The sequence below is a fragment of the Ipomoea triloba genome, chromosome 12, assembly GCF_003576645.1.
Source record: "Ipomoea triloba cultivar NCNSP0323 chromosome 12, ASM357664v1".
Taxonomy (NCBI): Eukaryota; Viridiplantae; Streptophyta; class Magnoliopsida; order Solanales; family Convolvulaceae; genus Ipomoea; species Ipomoea triloba.
The window spans coordinates 4,861,088-4,875,535 of NC_044927.1; the positions used below are offsets into that span (position 1 = coordinate 4,861,088).

At 39.8% G+C, this 14,448-nt stretch overlaps 2 protein-coding genes across 2 annotated transcripts; both read left to right on the forward strand.

Moving 5' to 3' along the window:
• Positions 1 to 6,368: 6,368 nt before the first annotated feature.
• On the forward strand, positions 6,369 to 9,308 carry LOC115999040 (UDP-glucose 6-dehydrogenase 2). The gene is made up of 2 exons (XM_031238775.1): positions 6,369 to 6,535; positions 7,608 to 9,308. The coding sequence occupies exon 2, from the start codon at positions 7,615 to 7,617 to the stop codon at positions 9,055 to 9,057; it is 1,443 nt and encodes a 480-aa protein (XP_031094635.1). The 5' UTR covers positions 6,369 to 6,535; positions 7,608 to 7,614; the 3' UTR covers positions 9,058 to 9,308.
• Positions 9,309 to 10,670: 1,362 nt separating this feature from the next.
• On the forward strand, positions 10,671 to 14,130 carry LOC115999734. The gene is made up of 4 exons (XM_031239634.1): positions 10,671 to 11,170; positions 11,665 to 11,813; positions 12,220 to 12,366; positions 12,478 to 14,130. Exons 2-4 carry the CDS (start codon positions 11,672 to 11,674, stop codon positions 13,728 to 13,730), a joined length of 1,542 nt encoding a protein of 513 aa, XP_031095494.1. The 5' UTR covers positions 10,671 to 11,170; positions 11,665 to 11,671; the 3' UTR covers positions 13,731 to 14,130.
• Positions 14,131 to 14,448: the final 318 nt, after the last annotated feature.

A 14,448-nucleotide genomic window follows, 5' to 3' on the forward strand; every position in this document is an offset into this window, starting at 1 on the left:
CAACGATTTTCGCCGCGGCGAAAGTCCAAAAATCTGGGCAGTGTGAAAATGGACAATAGGCGTCTGTTTCAGGACGCAGACAGACGCCTATTGTCCTCCTCCAGAATTTCTGCAGAATCTTCCACTTTCTCTTTTTGCTTTTGGCTCCATGTTTTATGCCTCTTTTTGCCTTCTTTCATTTGTCTTTTGCTTCCCACTCATCACATCATTCCACCAAATCATGTCTTCCACCTACTTGGTGCAATTAAATATACACATACAAAACAAGATTATAAATGCCACTACAAAATATTAATATTATGCTCAATTATCAAATCTTCATCATCTTTGGTCAAATAATAATTATTTATCACAATGAAGAAATTCAATATTATTAAGAACATAATATTAATATTTAGTGGTAGAAATGGATTTAAATATGGGGTAAAAATATAACCAAATATACTCTTATCAATGGTCTTCGAATCTGACAAAGTAGTTTTGTCAAAATTAGGGATGTTTGTTGGTAAGGGTTATGTAATTGATGGGCTTTTTAAGCTCAATGTAATGCCGATTATCAATAAAAGCAAAGTTAATTCCATTTACTTGCTTGAGTCTTCCAATTTGTGGCATGGTAGACTAGGTCATGTTAATTTTAATTCTATGCGTAGATTAATTAGCATGAACCATATCCCTAATTTTCAAGTTAATACAAATAAGTGCGAAATTTGTGTTGAGGCAAAACTAACGAAAGCTCCCTTCAAATCGGTTGAAAGGGAGACTGAGCCACTAGAATTGGTACATAGCGATTTGTGCGATTTTAGATCGATTCAATCGAGAGGTGGTAATAAGTATTTTATTACGTTTATCGACGATTGCACACGATTTTGCTATGTGTATTTGCTAAAGAGCAAAGACGAAGCCAAGGAAAAATTCATTCTTTATAAGGATGAAGTGGAAAACCAACTTAATCGAAAGATTAAAAAGGTTAGAAGCGATAGAGGTGGTGAGTACGAAGTACCTATCGGTGACTTCTGTGCGAGTGTTGGAATAATACACGAGCGTACTGCACCTTATGCACCTCAATCGAATGGTATCGCCGAACGTAAGAATCGTACATTGAAAGAGATGATGAATGCGATACTTATAAGTTCGGGCCTACCTCAAAGCATGTGGGGTGAGGCGATTTTGACAAGTAATTACCTTTTGAATAAGGTACCTCACAAGAAGCTCGATAAGACTCCTTATGAGCTGTGGAAAGGTAGGAAACCTTCTTACCAAAACCTCAAAGTGTGGGGGTGTCTTGCCAAAGTTTTGGTTCCAACACCAAAGAAAATAAAGATAGGTCCAAAGACGGTGGATTGTATCTTTATTGGATATGCACACAATAGTAGTGCTTATCGGTTCTTAGTACATGAGTCCCAAAATCCGGACGTGCATAAGAACACTATAATTGAATCAAGGAATGCATGTTTCTTTGAAAATTTATTTCCTTGTAGGTCCAGTGAGAGACCAAGTACGTCACTTCGAGAGATCGATACACTTCGAGAGATCGATGCACCTCGAGTGATCGATACACTTCGAGAGGTCGACGGACTGAGTACATCACTTCGAGAGGTGGATGTTACTATGGACGATGATGGCGGGCATTCTAAGGAAATACCTGAGCTCGAGCCGAGACGTAGTAAACGGGCGAGAGTTGAAAAATCATTTGGTCCAGATTTTCTAACTTACTTGTTAGAGTATGATTCGAACACTCTAACTTGTTTGATAGAAAACGAACCGGATTTTCTATCTTGTTTGATAGAAAACGAACCCAGGACTTATCGAGAAGCTGTGACTTCTACGGAAGGTCCTATGTGGAAGGAAGCTATCAAAAGTGAAGTGGATTCTATCCTACAGAATCACACTTGGGAACTTGTTGATCTTCCTCCGGGTTGTAAACCTTTAGGATCCAAGTGGGTCTTTAAAAGGAAAATGAAACCAGATGGTTCCATAGAGAAGTATAAGGCTAGACTTGTAATCAAGGGTTACAGGCAACGAGAAGGCCTTGATTACTTCGATACGTATTCTCCTGCGACGAGAATAAATTCCATTAGGATGATCCTTGCCATAGCCGCATTGCGGAATTTGGAAGTTCATCAAATGGATGTAAAAACAGCTTTCTTAAATGGTGAGTTAGATGAGGAAATCTACATGGACCAACCCGAAGGGTTTGTGGTTCCAGGCCAAGAAAAGAAAGTATGTAAATTAGTTAAATCGCTCTATGGTTTGAAACAAGCGCCTAAGCAATGGCACGAGAAGTTTGACCACTCGATGTTAACTAATGGGTTTAAAATAAACGAAAGTGACAAATGTATCTACGTTAAGGAAACGGTAGATGACTACGTCATTCTCTATTTATATGTGGATGATATACTCATCGTTGGTAGTAATGATCGAATGATCAAGTCTACCAAGAACATGTTAAATGCAAGATTTGACATGAAAGATATGACCAAGAACATGTTAAATGCAAGATTTGACATGAAAGATATGGGTTTGGCTGATTTAATCCTAAGATTTGACATGAAAGATATGGGTTTGGCTGATTTAATCCTCGGGATTAAGATCATCAAAAGACCTGACGCTGATTTAATCCTCGGGATTAAGATCATCAAAAGACCTGACTGTCTTGTGTTGAGCCAATCTCATTATGTTGATAAAATCCTTGGAAAGTTTAACAAGGATGATAATCAATTGGCTAAAACACCATTTGATACAAACTTTCAACTGACCAAAAACCACGGACAGTGTATCTCTCAAGTAGAGTATGCTCGGGTTATTGGTAGTTTGATGTATCTTATGAGTTGTACAAGGCCGGATATTGCCTTCGCGGTTAGTAAACTTAGTAGGTATACTAGCAATCCCGGTGAAATGCACTGGAAGGCAATAGTGAGAGTCATGAGATACTTAAGGTATAATCGTGATTTCGGACTGCACTATGTAAGATATCCTGCTGTACTCAAAGGGTATAGCGACGCGAGTTGGATATATGACATTAAGGATTCTAAATCCACGAGTGGTTATGTGTTTACACTAGCCGGTGCAGCCGTTGCGTGGAAATCTTCCAAGCAAACAGTAATAGCTAGAGCCGTTGCGTGGAAATCTTCCAAGCAAACAGTAATAGCTAGATCCACTGCGTGGAAATCTTCCAAGCAAACAGTAATAGCTAGATCCACAATGGGGAAATCTTCCAAGCAAACAGTAATAGCTAGATCCACAATGGAATAATCTTCCAAGCAAACAGTAATAGCTAGATCCACAATGGAATCTGAAATGATTGAAACAGTAATAGCTAGATCCACAATGGAATCTGAAATGATTGTCTTGGACAAATGTTGTGAAGAGGCTGAATGGCTACGCCATTTTTTGGAAGACATTCCTAGTTGGGAAAGACCTGTACCTCTAATTTGTGTGCATTGTGATAGTCAAGCAACAATCGGGAGAGTAAAGAGTCATATGTATAATGGTAAGTCTAGACATATGCGTCGTAGACATAACACCATTAAACAACTTCTCGCAACTGGTGTTGTCTCGATTGACTTCGTGAGGTCAATAGACAATATAGCGGATCCGCTAACCAAAGGGTTAAGCAAAGAAGTTGTCGAGAGGTTGGCACGAGGAATGGGTCTAAACCCCCTGAGCTAAAACTTCCATAGTGGATACCCAACCTAGCTGGCACCTAGGTTCAATGGGACAACTAAATTATGGAATAGCATGTCACTGTGGGGGTCCCAGACTCCCTACCACTCCTCATTAAAACAGTGAGTCCCGACAGAGGCTAGCACATTAGTGCTTTAATGATTCGATTGTTGAATTGATTTGTGCTAAGTGCGCAAAGTCAATTAACATATGTTGAGTTGCGAGAAACTCGAGAAAGAATCACCTATGTGAGAGAGAAGTGTGGGTCGCTTCAAAGGAGAATTGAATTGGGCTTAATTCTTTAGAAACTCTTGCAGAACCAGGCAGGTGTCCCACGACCAAAATGGGCACACTCATGAGAACAGGACGTGGTTGGATGGTTCCTGTGTGAGATTTGTCAATGTCTACACAAACGGCAGTCGATTCAAAGACATCGCGTTCTACCGTACAGCCAATAGAGTATATAGATCTCACGAGGCAAGGTTCAAAGGGTTACACCTACCTTTGCTATGCAGGAATCAACCGTTGAACGCAGTTGTTTCTGATTTCAAAATTCCCTCGAAAATCAATTTTCATTCATGTGGGGGATTGTTGGAAAAATAGCACTAAAATGGCATTTTAAGTGGCCATTTTGTGGTATAAATAGATGTAGGGTTCACATCCGATTTGGGTCGGGTCAAAGTGGATTCGGATTCTTCGTAGTGAGACGAAGAGATCGATATATTATACGCTCAAAATGGATAATGGGTGAATGAGAAATTGGTTTTCAAAGTAGACCCATTTGAGATGAAATTTTAAGTGAGGAAAAGCTTATTAGCTTTGTCCCACATTGGTTGGGAATGAAGATTTGCCCCACTATAAATACAAGAGCCTTTTGAAGGCTAATTGACTTGTATGGCATAGAGGCTCTCTCTCGCGCGCAGGGGGGGGGGGTGCAAATCAAATCCCAAAATGAGTTCGGAAAGGCTTGAACTTGTGTGCGCCGGCACCTGCGGGCACGAATGTCGTCGAGTTTTCCATCTCAGACCACATGAGATCGAACTGATCTCTCGTTCGAGACATCAAATGAGCTGACCTCCTCTCGAGAGGTAGTTCGCGTGCGAGTGCGATGTCGCGCGGCCCGGGCTGGCGCGCGCGTCCAATGTCTCGCTGCCGGCATGATGTCTCGAAGCTTGCACTTCTCGACGTCTCGCGGCACGGCGATGTCTCGATGGTTCACAGTCTGAACCATGTCTCGCATTGCGACTCCCGCTGGCGCGCGCGTCCAATGTCTCGCTGCCGGCATGATGTCTCGAAGCTTGCACTTCTCGACGTCTCGCGGCACGGCGATGTCTCGATGGTTCACAGTCTGAACCATGTCTCGTACTGCGACTCCAGTAACCTCTCGAACGCGACGTTTCACCTACTGTGTCCGTTTAGAAATGACTCTTGATATTACGGAATTAATTTGATTAATTCCAATCATTATTTTCAGAGTTATTTCGTGAATAATGGACTTAGTAGTGGGTGTAAATGTGTGCTAATGACATAATTAAGTATTCTGCTAGTCGGAGGAGGTTACAAATGGATTATCAATGCCATGATTAATGCTATGATCCATTTCCTCCACTATATATTCGTTGTGAGCAGCAGGTTTGGAACACACTAAGAACACACTGCAATACACTGCTTTCTCCTCAAAACTCTGCTCACATTTCCTTCTAGCCACCTGCGTTGAACCCACGTTCCTAGTTCGCCGGATCCAAGTTCGTGTGCTCGAACGATTGGATCGTAGTACGTTTTATCCTGGGAAACCTAGACCGCAACGCTCCAGCACCCCGGGAGGCGGTAAATAAGGTTTTAAGGAGAGTGGCAACACGACTCGTGCTTCCAACCACCCGAGATCGTCCGGATTTCATCATCAACCGTAGTTCAGGTTTTCAACCTTTTGTAGGTTGTGATATTTCCTGTAATATTATCCTTCGTGGATAATTTTCTGTTTGTATTTCCGTTATTTCCTTGTATTTTCGAGATCAACCTTGTAACAATTACATGATATTATGGTGTGTTTGGTTGGTGGATTTAGGCATAAGGTATAGGTATTAAAGTGATTGTTATTCTTTGGTTGATAGATTTTTAGAATACTACTATGAGTTTGGAATATCTCATTAATTGGAAAATTCATACCGTAATGAAATAAGGGTTTCATTTTCTTTCCTTATTTCTTCCCCAACTATTAATAATCATTCTCATTCCACCCTACTATCAAACATGTAAAATACTTTCACCAAAATCCATTACACTCACCAAGTATTTGATACCCATACCAATTCCGATTCCCATGTGCGAACCAAACACACTCTAGTGTTGATCCACCACACTTTGGATTTTTTGTATAACACAAATAAAGAATCGAATAAAAGATACATAATCAATAAAAATTCTGAGTGTCAAAATCCATAATTGTATTTTAAAAAGTTGTTAATCAAACAATATCTATACTTTTGATTCTGATTCTTAATCTGTAAACCTATGAACCAAACGCCTTAATTATTTTTGTATTCACATAAATCATTTTTTAATGAAAATTTCTTAGGTATCTTCAGACATCGAGCGTTTTTACTCGCTTTGTCAAACGTAATTTCTGATTTTTTTATTATTTTTATTTTTACAAGCAAAGTGTCAAAGCTCCCTTTTGGTGGATTAGTGGTAATGAGGCCAGCAGATCTTAGATCCACAACGACTATTTAAGGAGCTGCCCGCCCTTGTAGCTCTCCATGTAGAGAGAGAGGGAGTCCCTGCGATTTAGTGTTGCCTAACATCTTCTTCATTTGCTATACTCCTCTCTTCCTCGCTCTTCCATTTTCGGAACCACTGAGCACTGACCCAACAGGTACTTTCTGTGTTTTCACCTTCATTTCTTGTTCCAACACTCCTTTTATTTGCTCATAATATGTTTGTTTCTGTGATGGGGATGTGGGGTTGATCTTGATTTGAGCTGTGAACTGTGGGATATGAGTTATCTTGCTTTATTTGATCAAAGTTCAAATCTTTTCTGTGTTTTCAGCGTGGGTTGTGGATTATGTGTTTGTTTGTTTCTTATTTTCTTGCTGATCTCCGTGTCGGTTGCCTGATCGTGATGAGAAACTTCAGAATTTCGCTAGATCTGCCATTCTTGCGTGGCGAGTGTTAGATCTAGGGCTTTTGTGGCTTTGAAAAGGGAGCAATTTGGTTGATTTTGTATCGTAGTGTAATGATGCTAGATCTGGTCGGAGCTCGTCAAGAATTGTGATGCCTTAGGAATTAGGATTATGATGCTTCACATTTACTCTTTATTCAGAGATGAAGTTCTATCAAATTAAGAAATTTAGATCTCTGGGAGGCTACTGTATATATGGCTTAATCATACGAGTTCTACTACATAGACTCCCATTTTATACTCCCTCATGGGTACTAAGGAAAGTGTGAACATCAAACTTTTGTGTGAGGTAGTAAAAGTAGGGAGTAGAATTTGGGAGTCCAAGTAGTATTTTCCTAATCTCATACATAAACAGCAATGATAGCATATTTGATTACCTTTTAAAAAAAAATTATCTAAAAGCATGCAAGTTATTTCTTTAATCTTTATATCCTTTTTGCAAATTTACTAAATTCTTGAATTCAGACATTTTCATTTCTATCTGTAAATGCATTTGTCAAATTTATAAGTTTGAATCCCGAACCTAAGGGCCCCTCAGGCTAATGCCCTTGGGTTCTGTGAGAGGAGGTAAATTGTGGGATGTGCCTCAGTGAGACAGGGTTTGAGTGCTTAGCTTTTTTCCCCCAAGGTTTATTCCTCTCCGAGTGAGGATTTGAACCTGAGTATTTGCTGGGCACTACACCTACATTCAACCTTTCGACTACTGAACTATGCCCCGGGGCCATTTGTCAAATTTATGTATGTATGATGAAATGTGAATTTGCAGAGTAACAATGGTGAAGATTTGCTGTATTGGTGCTGGGTATGTGGGAGGACCCACTATGGCCGTGATAGCACTTAAGTGCCCCAAGATTGAAGTGGCTGTTGTAGATATTTCTGTGCCTCGGATCAATGCGTGGAACAGTGACCAGCTCCCTATCTATGAGCCAGGCCTTGATGACGTAGTAAAGCAGTGCCGAGGCAAGAACCTCTTCTTCAGCACGGATGTGGAGAAACATGTGCGTGAAGCTGATATAGTCTTTGTTTCTGTCAATACTCCTACCAAGACCCGAGGTCTTGGAGCTGGCAAAGCTGCAGATTTGACGTATTGGGAGAGTGCAGCTCGCATGATTGCTGATGTTGCAAAATCTGATAAGATAGTTGTTGAGAAATCGACTGTCCCTGTCAAAACTGCTGAGGCGATTGAAAAAATTTTGATGCACAACAGCAAGGGAATTAACTTCCAGATCCTCTCAAACCCTGAATTTCTTGCGGAGGGAACTGCAATTGAAGACCTTTTTAAACCTGACAGGGTTCTCATTGGGGGTCGGGAGACCCCAGAAGGCAATAAGGCAGTTCAAGCACTCAAGGATGTGTATGCCCACTGGGTGCCTGAAGACCGCATCTTAACCACCAATTTGTGGTCTGCTGAGCTATCAAAGCTGGCAGCCAATGCTTTCCTGGCACAAAGAATATCTTCGGTTAATGCTATGTCAGCTCTCTGTGAGGCCACTGGAGCAGACGTTACCGAGGTTTCATATGCTGTTGGCAAGGACACGAGAATCGGTCCCAAGTTCCTGAACGCCAGTGTGGGCTTTGGCGGTTCTTGCTTCCAAAAGGACATTCTGAACCTAGTTTATATTTGTGAATGCAACGGCCTCCCTGAGGTGGCTGAATACTGGAAGCAAGTGATCAAGATCAACGATTATCAGAAAAGCCGCTTTGTCAACCGTGTTGTTTCGTCTATGTTCAACACCGTAGCAAACAAGAAAGTTGCCATCCTCGGTTTTGCTTTCAAGAAGGATACTGGCGATACCCGTGAGACCCCTGCAATCGATGTTTGCAAGGGGCTGATGGGCGACAATGCCTTGCTAAGCATTTACGACCCTCAGGTGAACGAGGATCAGATCCAGAGGGACCTCTCGATGAAGAAGTTCGATTGGGATCACCCCCTTCACCTCCAGCCAATGAGCCCCACAACCGTGAAAAAAGTTTCTGTAGTCTGGGATGCCTACGAGGCAACCAAAGATGCCCATGCCATCTGCATTCTCACCGAGTGGGACGAATTCAAGAATCTCGACTACAAAAGGATATACGACAACATGCAAAAACCCGCATTTGTTTTTGACGGTAGGAACATTGCCAATATGGAGAAGCTGCGGGAGATTGGGTTTATCGTGTACTCGATTGGTAAGCCGTTGGATGCTTGGCTCAAGGACATGCCTGCCGTCGCTTAGATATGCAGCGAATACTATATTTTATGACCTCTAGTAGCTCATATTCTTTATTCTCTTTTTGGCATACTTTAGTTCCAATTCCATTGCCCCCTCAGTAGTTGAGGAGATTGTCTTTGTTGCTGTCTGAGTTAAAGCCTACTCTGTATTGATGATGCTACTACATGTTACCTGTTTGATCCATTTATAATAGTCGAGTTTTTATTACCATTTGTGTTTATTCTCGTATTATAATAAAAGGATGTGGGTTCATACGTCTTTGTTTTAGTAGCCATAATAATGAATTCGAAGGTCATAACTGTGTATTCCAGAGTTTGAATGTTATGTTTTGATTTTGAAAAAAAGCTCAAATTGTCCCCTAAGTCAATTCGACAGCGTAATTTGATCCCCCAAGTCAATTCGACAGTGCAATTGGATCCCTTAAGTACAAAAAAAAAAAAAAAAAAAAAAAGAAGTAGAAGAAGAAGCTCCATTTAAATCTCTTAAATTCTAGGAACTTAAAATGCACAACGTCAATATTAGATGAGATACTTGAACATGGTAAAACAAGATCGATATCAATGGACACAAAAGGATGAAATTGAGAAACAATGTGATACACAAAAGGATGAAATTGAGAAACAATGTGATGCTACGTAGGAATTTAATATGCATAAAATCAAATCCACATTTTCTAATGTGATAATTGCATGTGTCATTACTCTTTTTTTTTTTTTTTTTTTTTTTATCAACCGGGAGGGGAGGACCCCTGAGGTGAGACCCAATTAGGAAATCTTCCTCACTCTAGAACTTTGTGTCAGCTGCCTAACATGGCTAATGCATCTGCACTCCGGTTTTGTTCACGAAAGATAGCACAAAGAGAGATACTCCAATCCTTAGCACCCCAGCCGGCAACCTCGTTCACAAGGTCCCGAGCCATACCCCGAAGGTCGGCTTTGTCTCGTATCCATCATAGCCTCTCGGGCATCGGATTGAATATCCACATCGCGGATCCCTTTTCCCAGGCCCATCGCATGGCCGTGTCATCACTCTATTTGAGTATATATATGTATATTATATCTTTTAGAAAATGTATAGGTCAACGAACTGAACCGAGCCAACCCGTTCCATGAGCTAAAAATTTAACTACAATCCAACCCATTGTATAAAACGAACTAGTCCTAATTCGTTTATTGTAACAAATGAACATAACCGAATCAACTCAAATGAATTAAGCCTAAACTAAATTTCAGACTAACTCTTTTGTTTGACACCTTTTAACTCTATACACATAGTATGATACTCATCAACAGCAATATTAGGACTCTTTGTACGCAGTAAACAAATGTCTAGTCTCTGTTTAATGAGACGTGAGGATCTTTGAGGTCGAAATTAAACCGTTTTGGAAGCATAGTATGATACTCGATGCATTAAATATTTGTAGGTGATAAATGCCAAAAGAATTATAGATTTGGAATATTCTGTTAGGTGCTCCGATCCTGTCTGGGCAATTTAAAGTTTGCCATCTGCAGTGACTACTGACTATGAACCACGTGTCTGCAAAGGATGTACGTGTCGTTCGTTCCCAACCATATCTCACCGACATTTTACCTATGCATGTTTTTCACCCGACATCATCTTCCTTAACATTTCCGTATTTGGAATCATGGTGGCATTCTGTGAAATTAATTCCAAATGGATCCCCCTTTCGGTAATTTCACATCGAACAATAATTCGTACTTTCTCCCCGGATTACTGCTCCGACCACAGATTTCCGCTTCCCCTGTTTCCATCAGTCACTGTCAGTTCCATCAAGATTCCTCCGGATTACTGTTATCGAAATTCAAATTGAACTCGTCCTTCATTCGATTAGCTGAGTGTTCTATATGTGAATACTGATTTTACATTTCGATGTTAATCGAATGAAAGTCTAGGGTTAGGGTTTTCAAAATCAGCGAATTTAGTCTTGCGAGTGAGCTTGTTTTCTGTTTATAGAGGGGTTTTACTGCTTTTGGGTATTGAATTTCTTGTTTTCTTTACATTCCGAGTCTTTCGTGGTTGATCGATTTGAATTTTCTGATCGGTTAGGTCAGAACCAAATTCGGGAGTTCTCTTGCTGCATCCTTTCGGATTTCAGGTAATTAGAGCTATTTTTAACTAAAAAAAAATGATGCAGTGGGTTTGTTTTAAATTTCCTTATAATTGTTGCCTTTTGTGGTTTAAATGTCTTGTATTTTATTTTTTACTTTTGTTTTTTTGTATTTATATTTGTATTTGCTTTTGTCTCTGGTTGGTCTTTGAGATGGTGACATTAAGTTTGAATAAATTTCCTTCTTCAGTTCTTAAGGCTCTTAGCAAGGATATAGAGAGTTTGCTTTGCTTTTATCAATACATGTCTTATTATTGATTTGAAAATAAGAACTGATAATAGCTAACATAGGTAAAACTTCAGACTTCTATTCATTTCTTGGTCTTGGAGTCTAACTACTCATGAAAATTTGAAAGAAAAAAAATGCTGTGTACCATTCTTGTTGGCCTTCTATTTAGGTTAGAGTGCACATTTCATTTTCCTAGCATTATGTTATTGGTTCCTTTCTAAAGATTTTAGCCACTCATTGCCTCATCTTGCAGAGTCTGAATGGCTTGCAAAAGGCCATTTCATGATGTAGAGTCATATGAGATTGGTCCCAAGCATCCAAGACAGCAGGAATCTCTGACTCAGTCATCCCCTTTCCTGGAGACTTTTCTCCGCGAGAATGGTTCTCATAAATTTATTTCAGGTAACAGCTGCTAAGTATATAACAAATGAGCTTACTACAATTCCTCATTTCCACTAGTTTTGTTGACTTTTGGGTATTTGAGCGGTTGATCCACGAGTATTGCATGTTATCAAGTTAGTGTTGTTAAATGAATGTGGATTGTAGATAGTTTTATCAAACACAGGCTCGGTCTTCTTGCTGTTCTACTCTGTTGTAGGATTGCTTATGGACAAGAGCATCAATTGGAATAAATTTTTAGATGCAACCTTACGGTAGCACTAGTGCTGGAAAATAAAAATGGGAAAAGGATAACAATAAGTAAAACGGAAATTAAAATTACCAAATCTGTAGGACTAACATAGTTTGACTAAAATGAACATTATCGAACATAAATGTGTATATTGACCTTTTTTCCTGCATCAACAAGGTGAAACTGTCAACGACTTTAGCCAATGTCAAGTTGGAAGACTGGCAGCAAAAGAGGCAGCTGGTGAATCTTCAAACGGGACTGCTGAGACTGCAAAAAACACATTTCATGACTACTCAAGTGCAGTTAATTCAGAAACAGAATTTGGTACCTCCAGCCATGATTCTAGTTGTTAAGACTTACATATTTTGGCTAGAATAGAACTACTACTGAACTTTACTTTGTGTATATTTGGCCTTTTTTCTTGCATCGATAAAGGTGAAGCTGAGAGTAACTTTGGCAAATGTCGAGTTGGAGGTCTGGGAGGGAAAGAGATAAGTGATGAATATTCCAATGGGGCTGCTGCAGAGTATGGTGATTCAAGCCCGAATACTGCAGGCACAGTTCATGACTACTCAAATGCAGTTAATTCAGAAACCGACTTTGGTACCTTAAGCAATGATTCTAGTTGTGTGTGGGTTAACAGTGATGCTTTTGAAGGATATGAAGAGGCCTACGAATCAGTTCATAAACCAGTTTTTCCACATTTTTTTGAACTTGACCTACACGAGTTTTGTTCAACTCTTACTGAACATCCTATTTGGAAAACGGTTCCAGTTGGCCCTGAATATCAAGCTGATATCCCTGACTGGAATCCACAGAGTCTCAGCAACTACTCCTCGGAACAGTTAGCTGGCGGTATATGTATTGCCCCAATTCCTGATGTAGAGTCCTCCGTCTCCACAAGTTTTATAGGTGTGGAAAATGAAGGCGGCTGTTACTGCCTTGATAAAGGTTCTATTAGATGTGTAAGGCAACATGTTAAAGAATCAAGGGCTAAACTGATTGAAAATATTGGCTTGAAAAAATTTGAGGAACTGGGATTTTGTGACATGGGAGAGGTGGTTGCAGAGAGGTGGAGCGACGAGGAGGAAATTTTTTTTCATGACATAATCTTCTCTAACAAAGCATCATTTGGAAAGAACTACTGGCATTCACTAGCGATTTCATTCCCGTCTAGATCCAAGATGGAACTGGTCAGCTACTACTTCAATGTTTTTAAACTGCGGCAACGTGCAGAGCAGAATAGGCTTATCCCAACAAATATCGACAGTGATAATGATGAATGGCAAGGTTTTGAAGCTCAACATAGAGACGAAGATAATGGTTTTGCAGTTGAATCTTTGGATGGTCGAGATGCTTTTGTTCATGATCAGGCAACTCATGAGAAGGATATTCCTGGTGATACTGAAAATGGTGCTTATCAAGACCATCTCGACGGTATTAACAGGGAAAAATTGAAACCTAAGGAAGGGGAAGGGAACTTTAATGATGTTTCAGGGATGCAAGTTGGAGAACCTAGGAATAATTGTGTGGCTGGTTCTGTCTTTCCACTTTTAACCAAGGCCACAAACAATGCCAGCCCTCAAGATAGGCGGGACGAATCATGTAAACCGTGTGAATGTCAAGTCGGGTCCCCCACTGTTCGAGTTGATGCAGAAACTGATGCTCGTAAACTTAGCCCGGAGTGATTTTCGTACAAATATGCAATCCGAAACTGTTGAGCCGATCCATGCCTCAAGGCACTGGGGATGAATTCTGGAATAAGCTGTTTAGCCTCTGAGCTTTTACAATGAAGTTCATGGCTAATGAAATCAGTACAATGGCAATCTCATTGGGTTCTGAACTTGTGTCTTGCAAGATGGCCACAATCGGCATGAAAAACTAAAGTGGTAGATGCTAGAAAAGGGAACTTTGTCTTGCAGTTGCACAATTTTCCTGCCCAGATAGCTGAACACCTGATGTGTATGTCTTGTGAGATGAAACTAAATGAGCAACTTCTCCAGTCTTGTAAGCCTGTGTAATTAGCCTTTAACTCTGAAATTTTGTATTTAATGTTGAGCATAATGACACGTTATAAGTCATATCAAATAGTAAAGAACAAAAAGTAGTGTAAAAAACATGGCACAAATAACATTTTGTAGTAAAATGAAACCAATTGAAGATCGAAATATCTTTGTATGTAATGACATTAAAACTGTTTGACTAATAGAATACCAAAAATGATTATGCAACAATAATATTGAGATTAAATGTGAATGTTCTGATAAAAAAAATAGACTAATAATGGACTACCACATATAAATTTAGGATCCAAAATAGAATTAACTCTTTAAAATATGTTATGGAATAGATCAAAGATGAAATGTTTTAATATATTATTTCATATTATCTATTTGTTTAAATCTT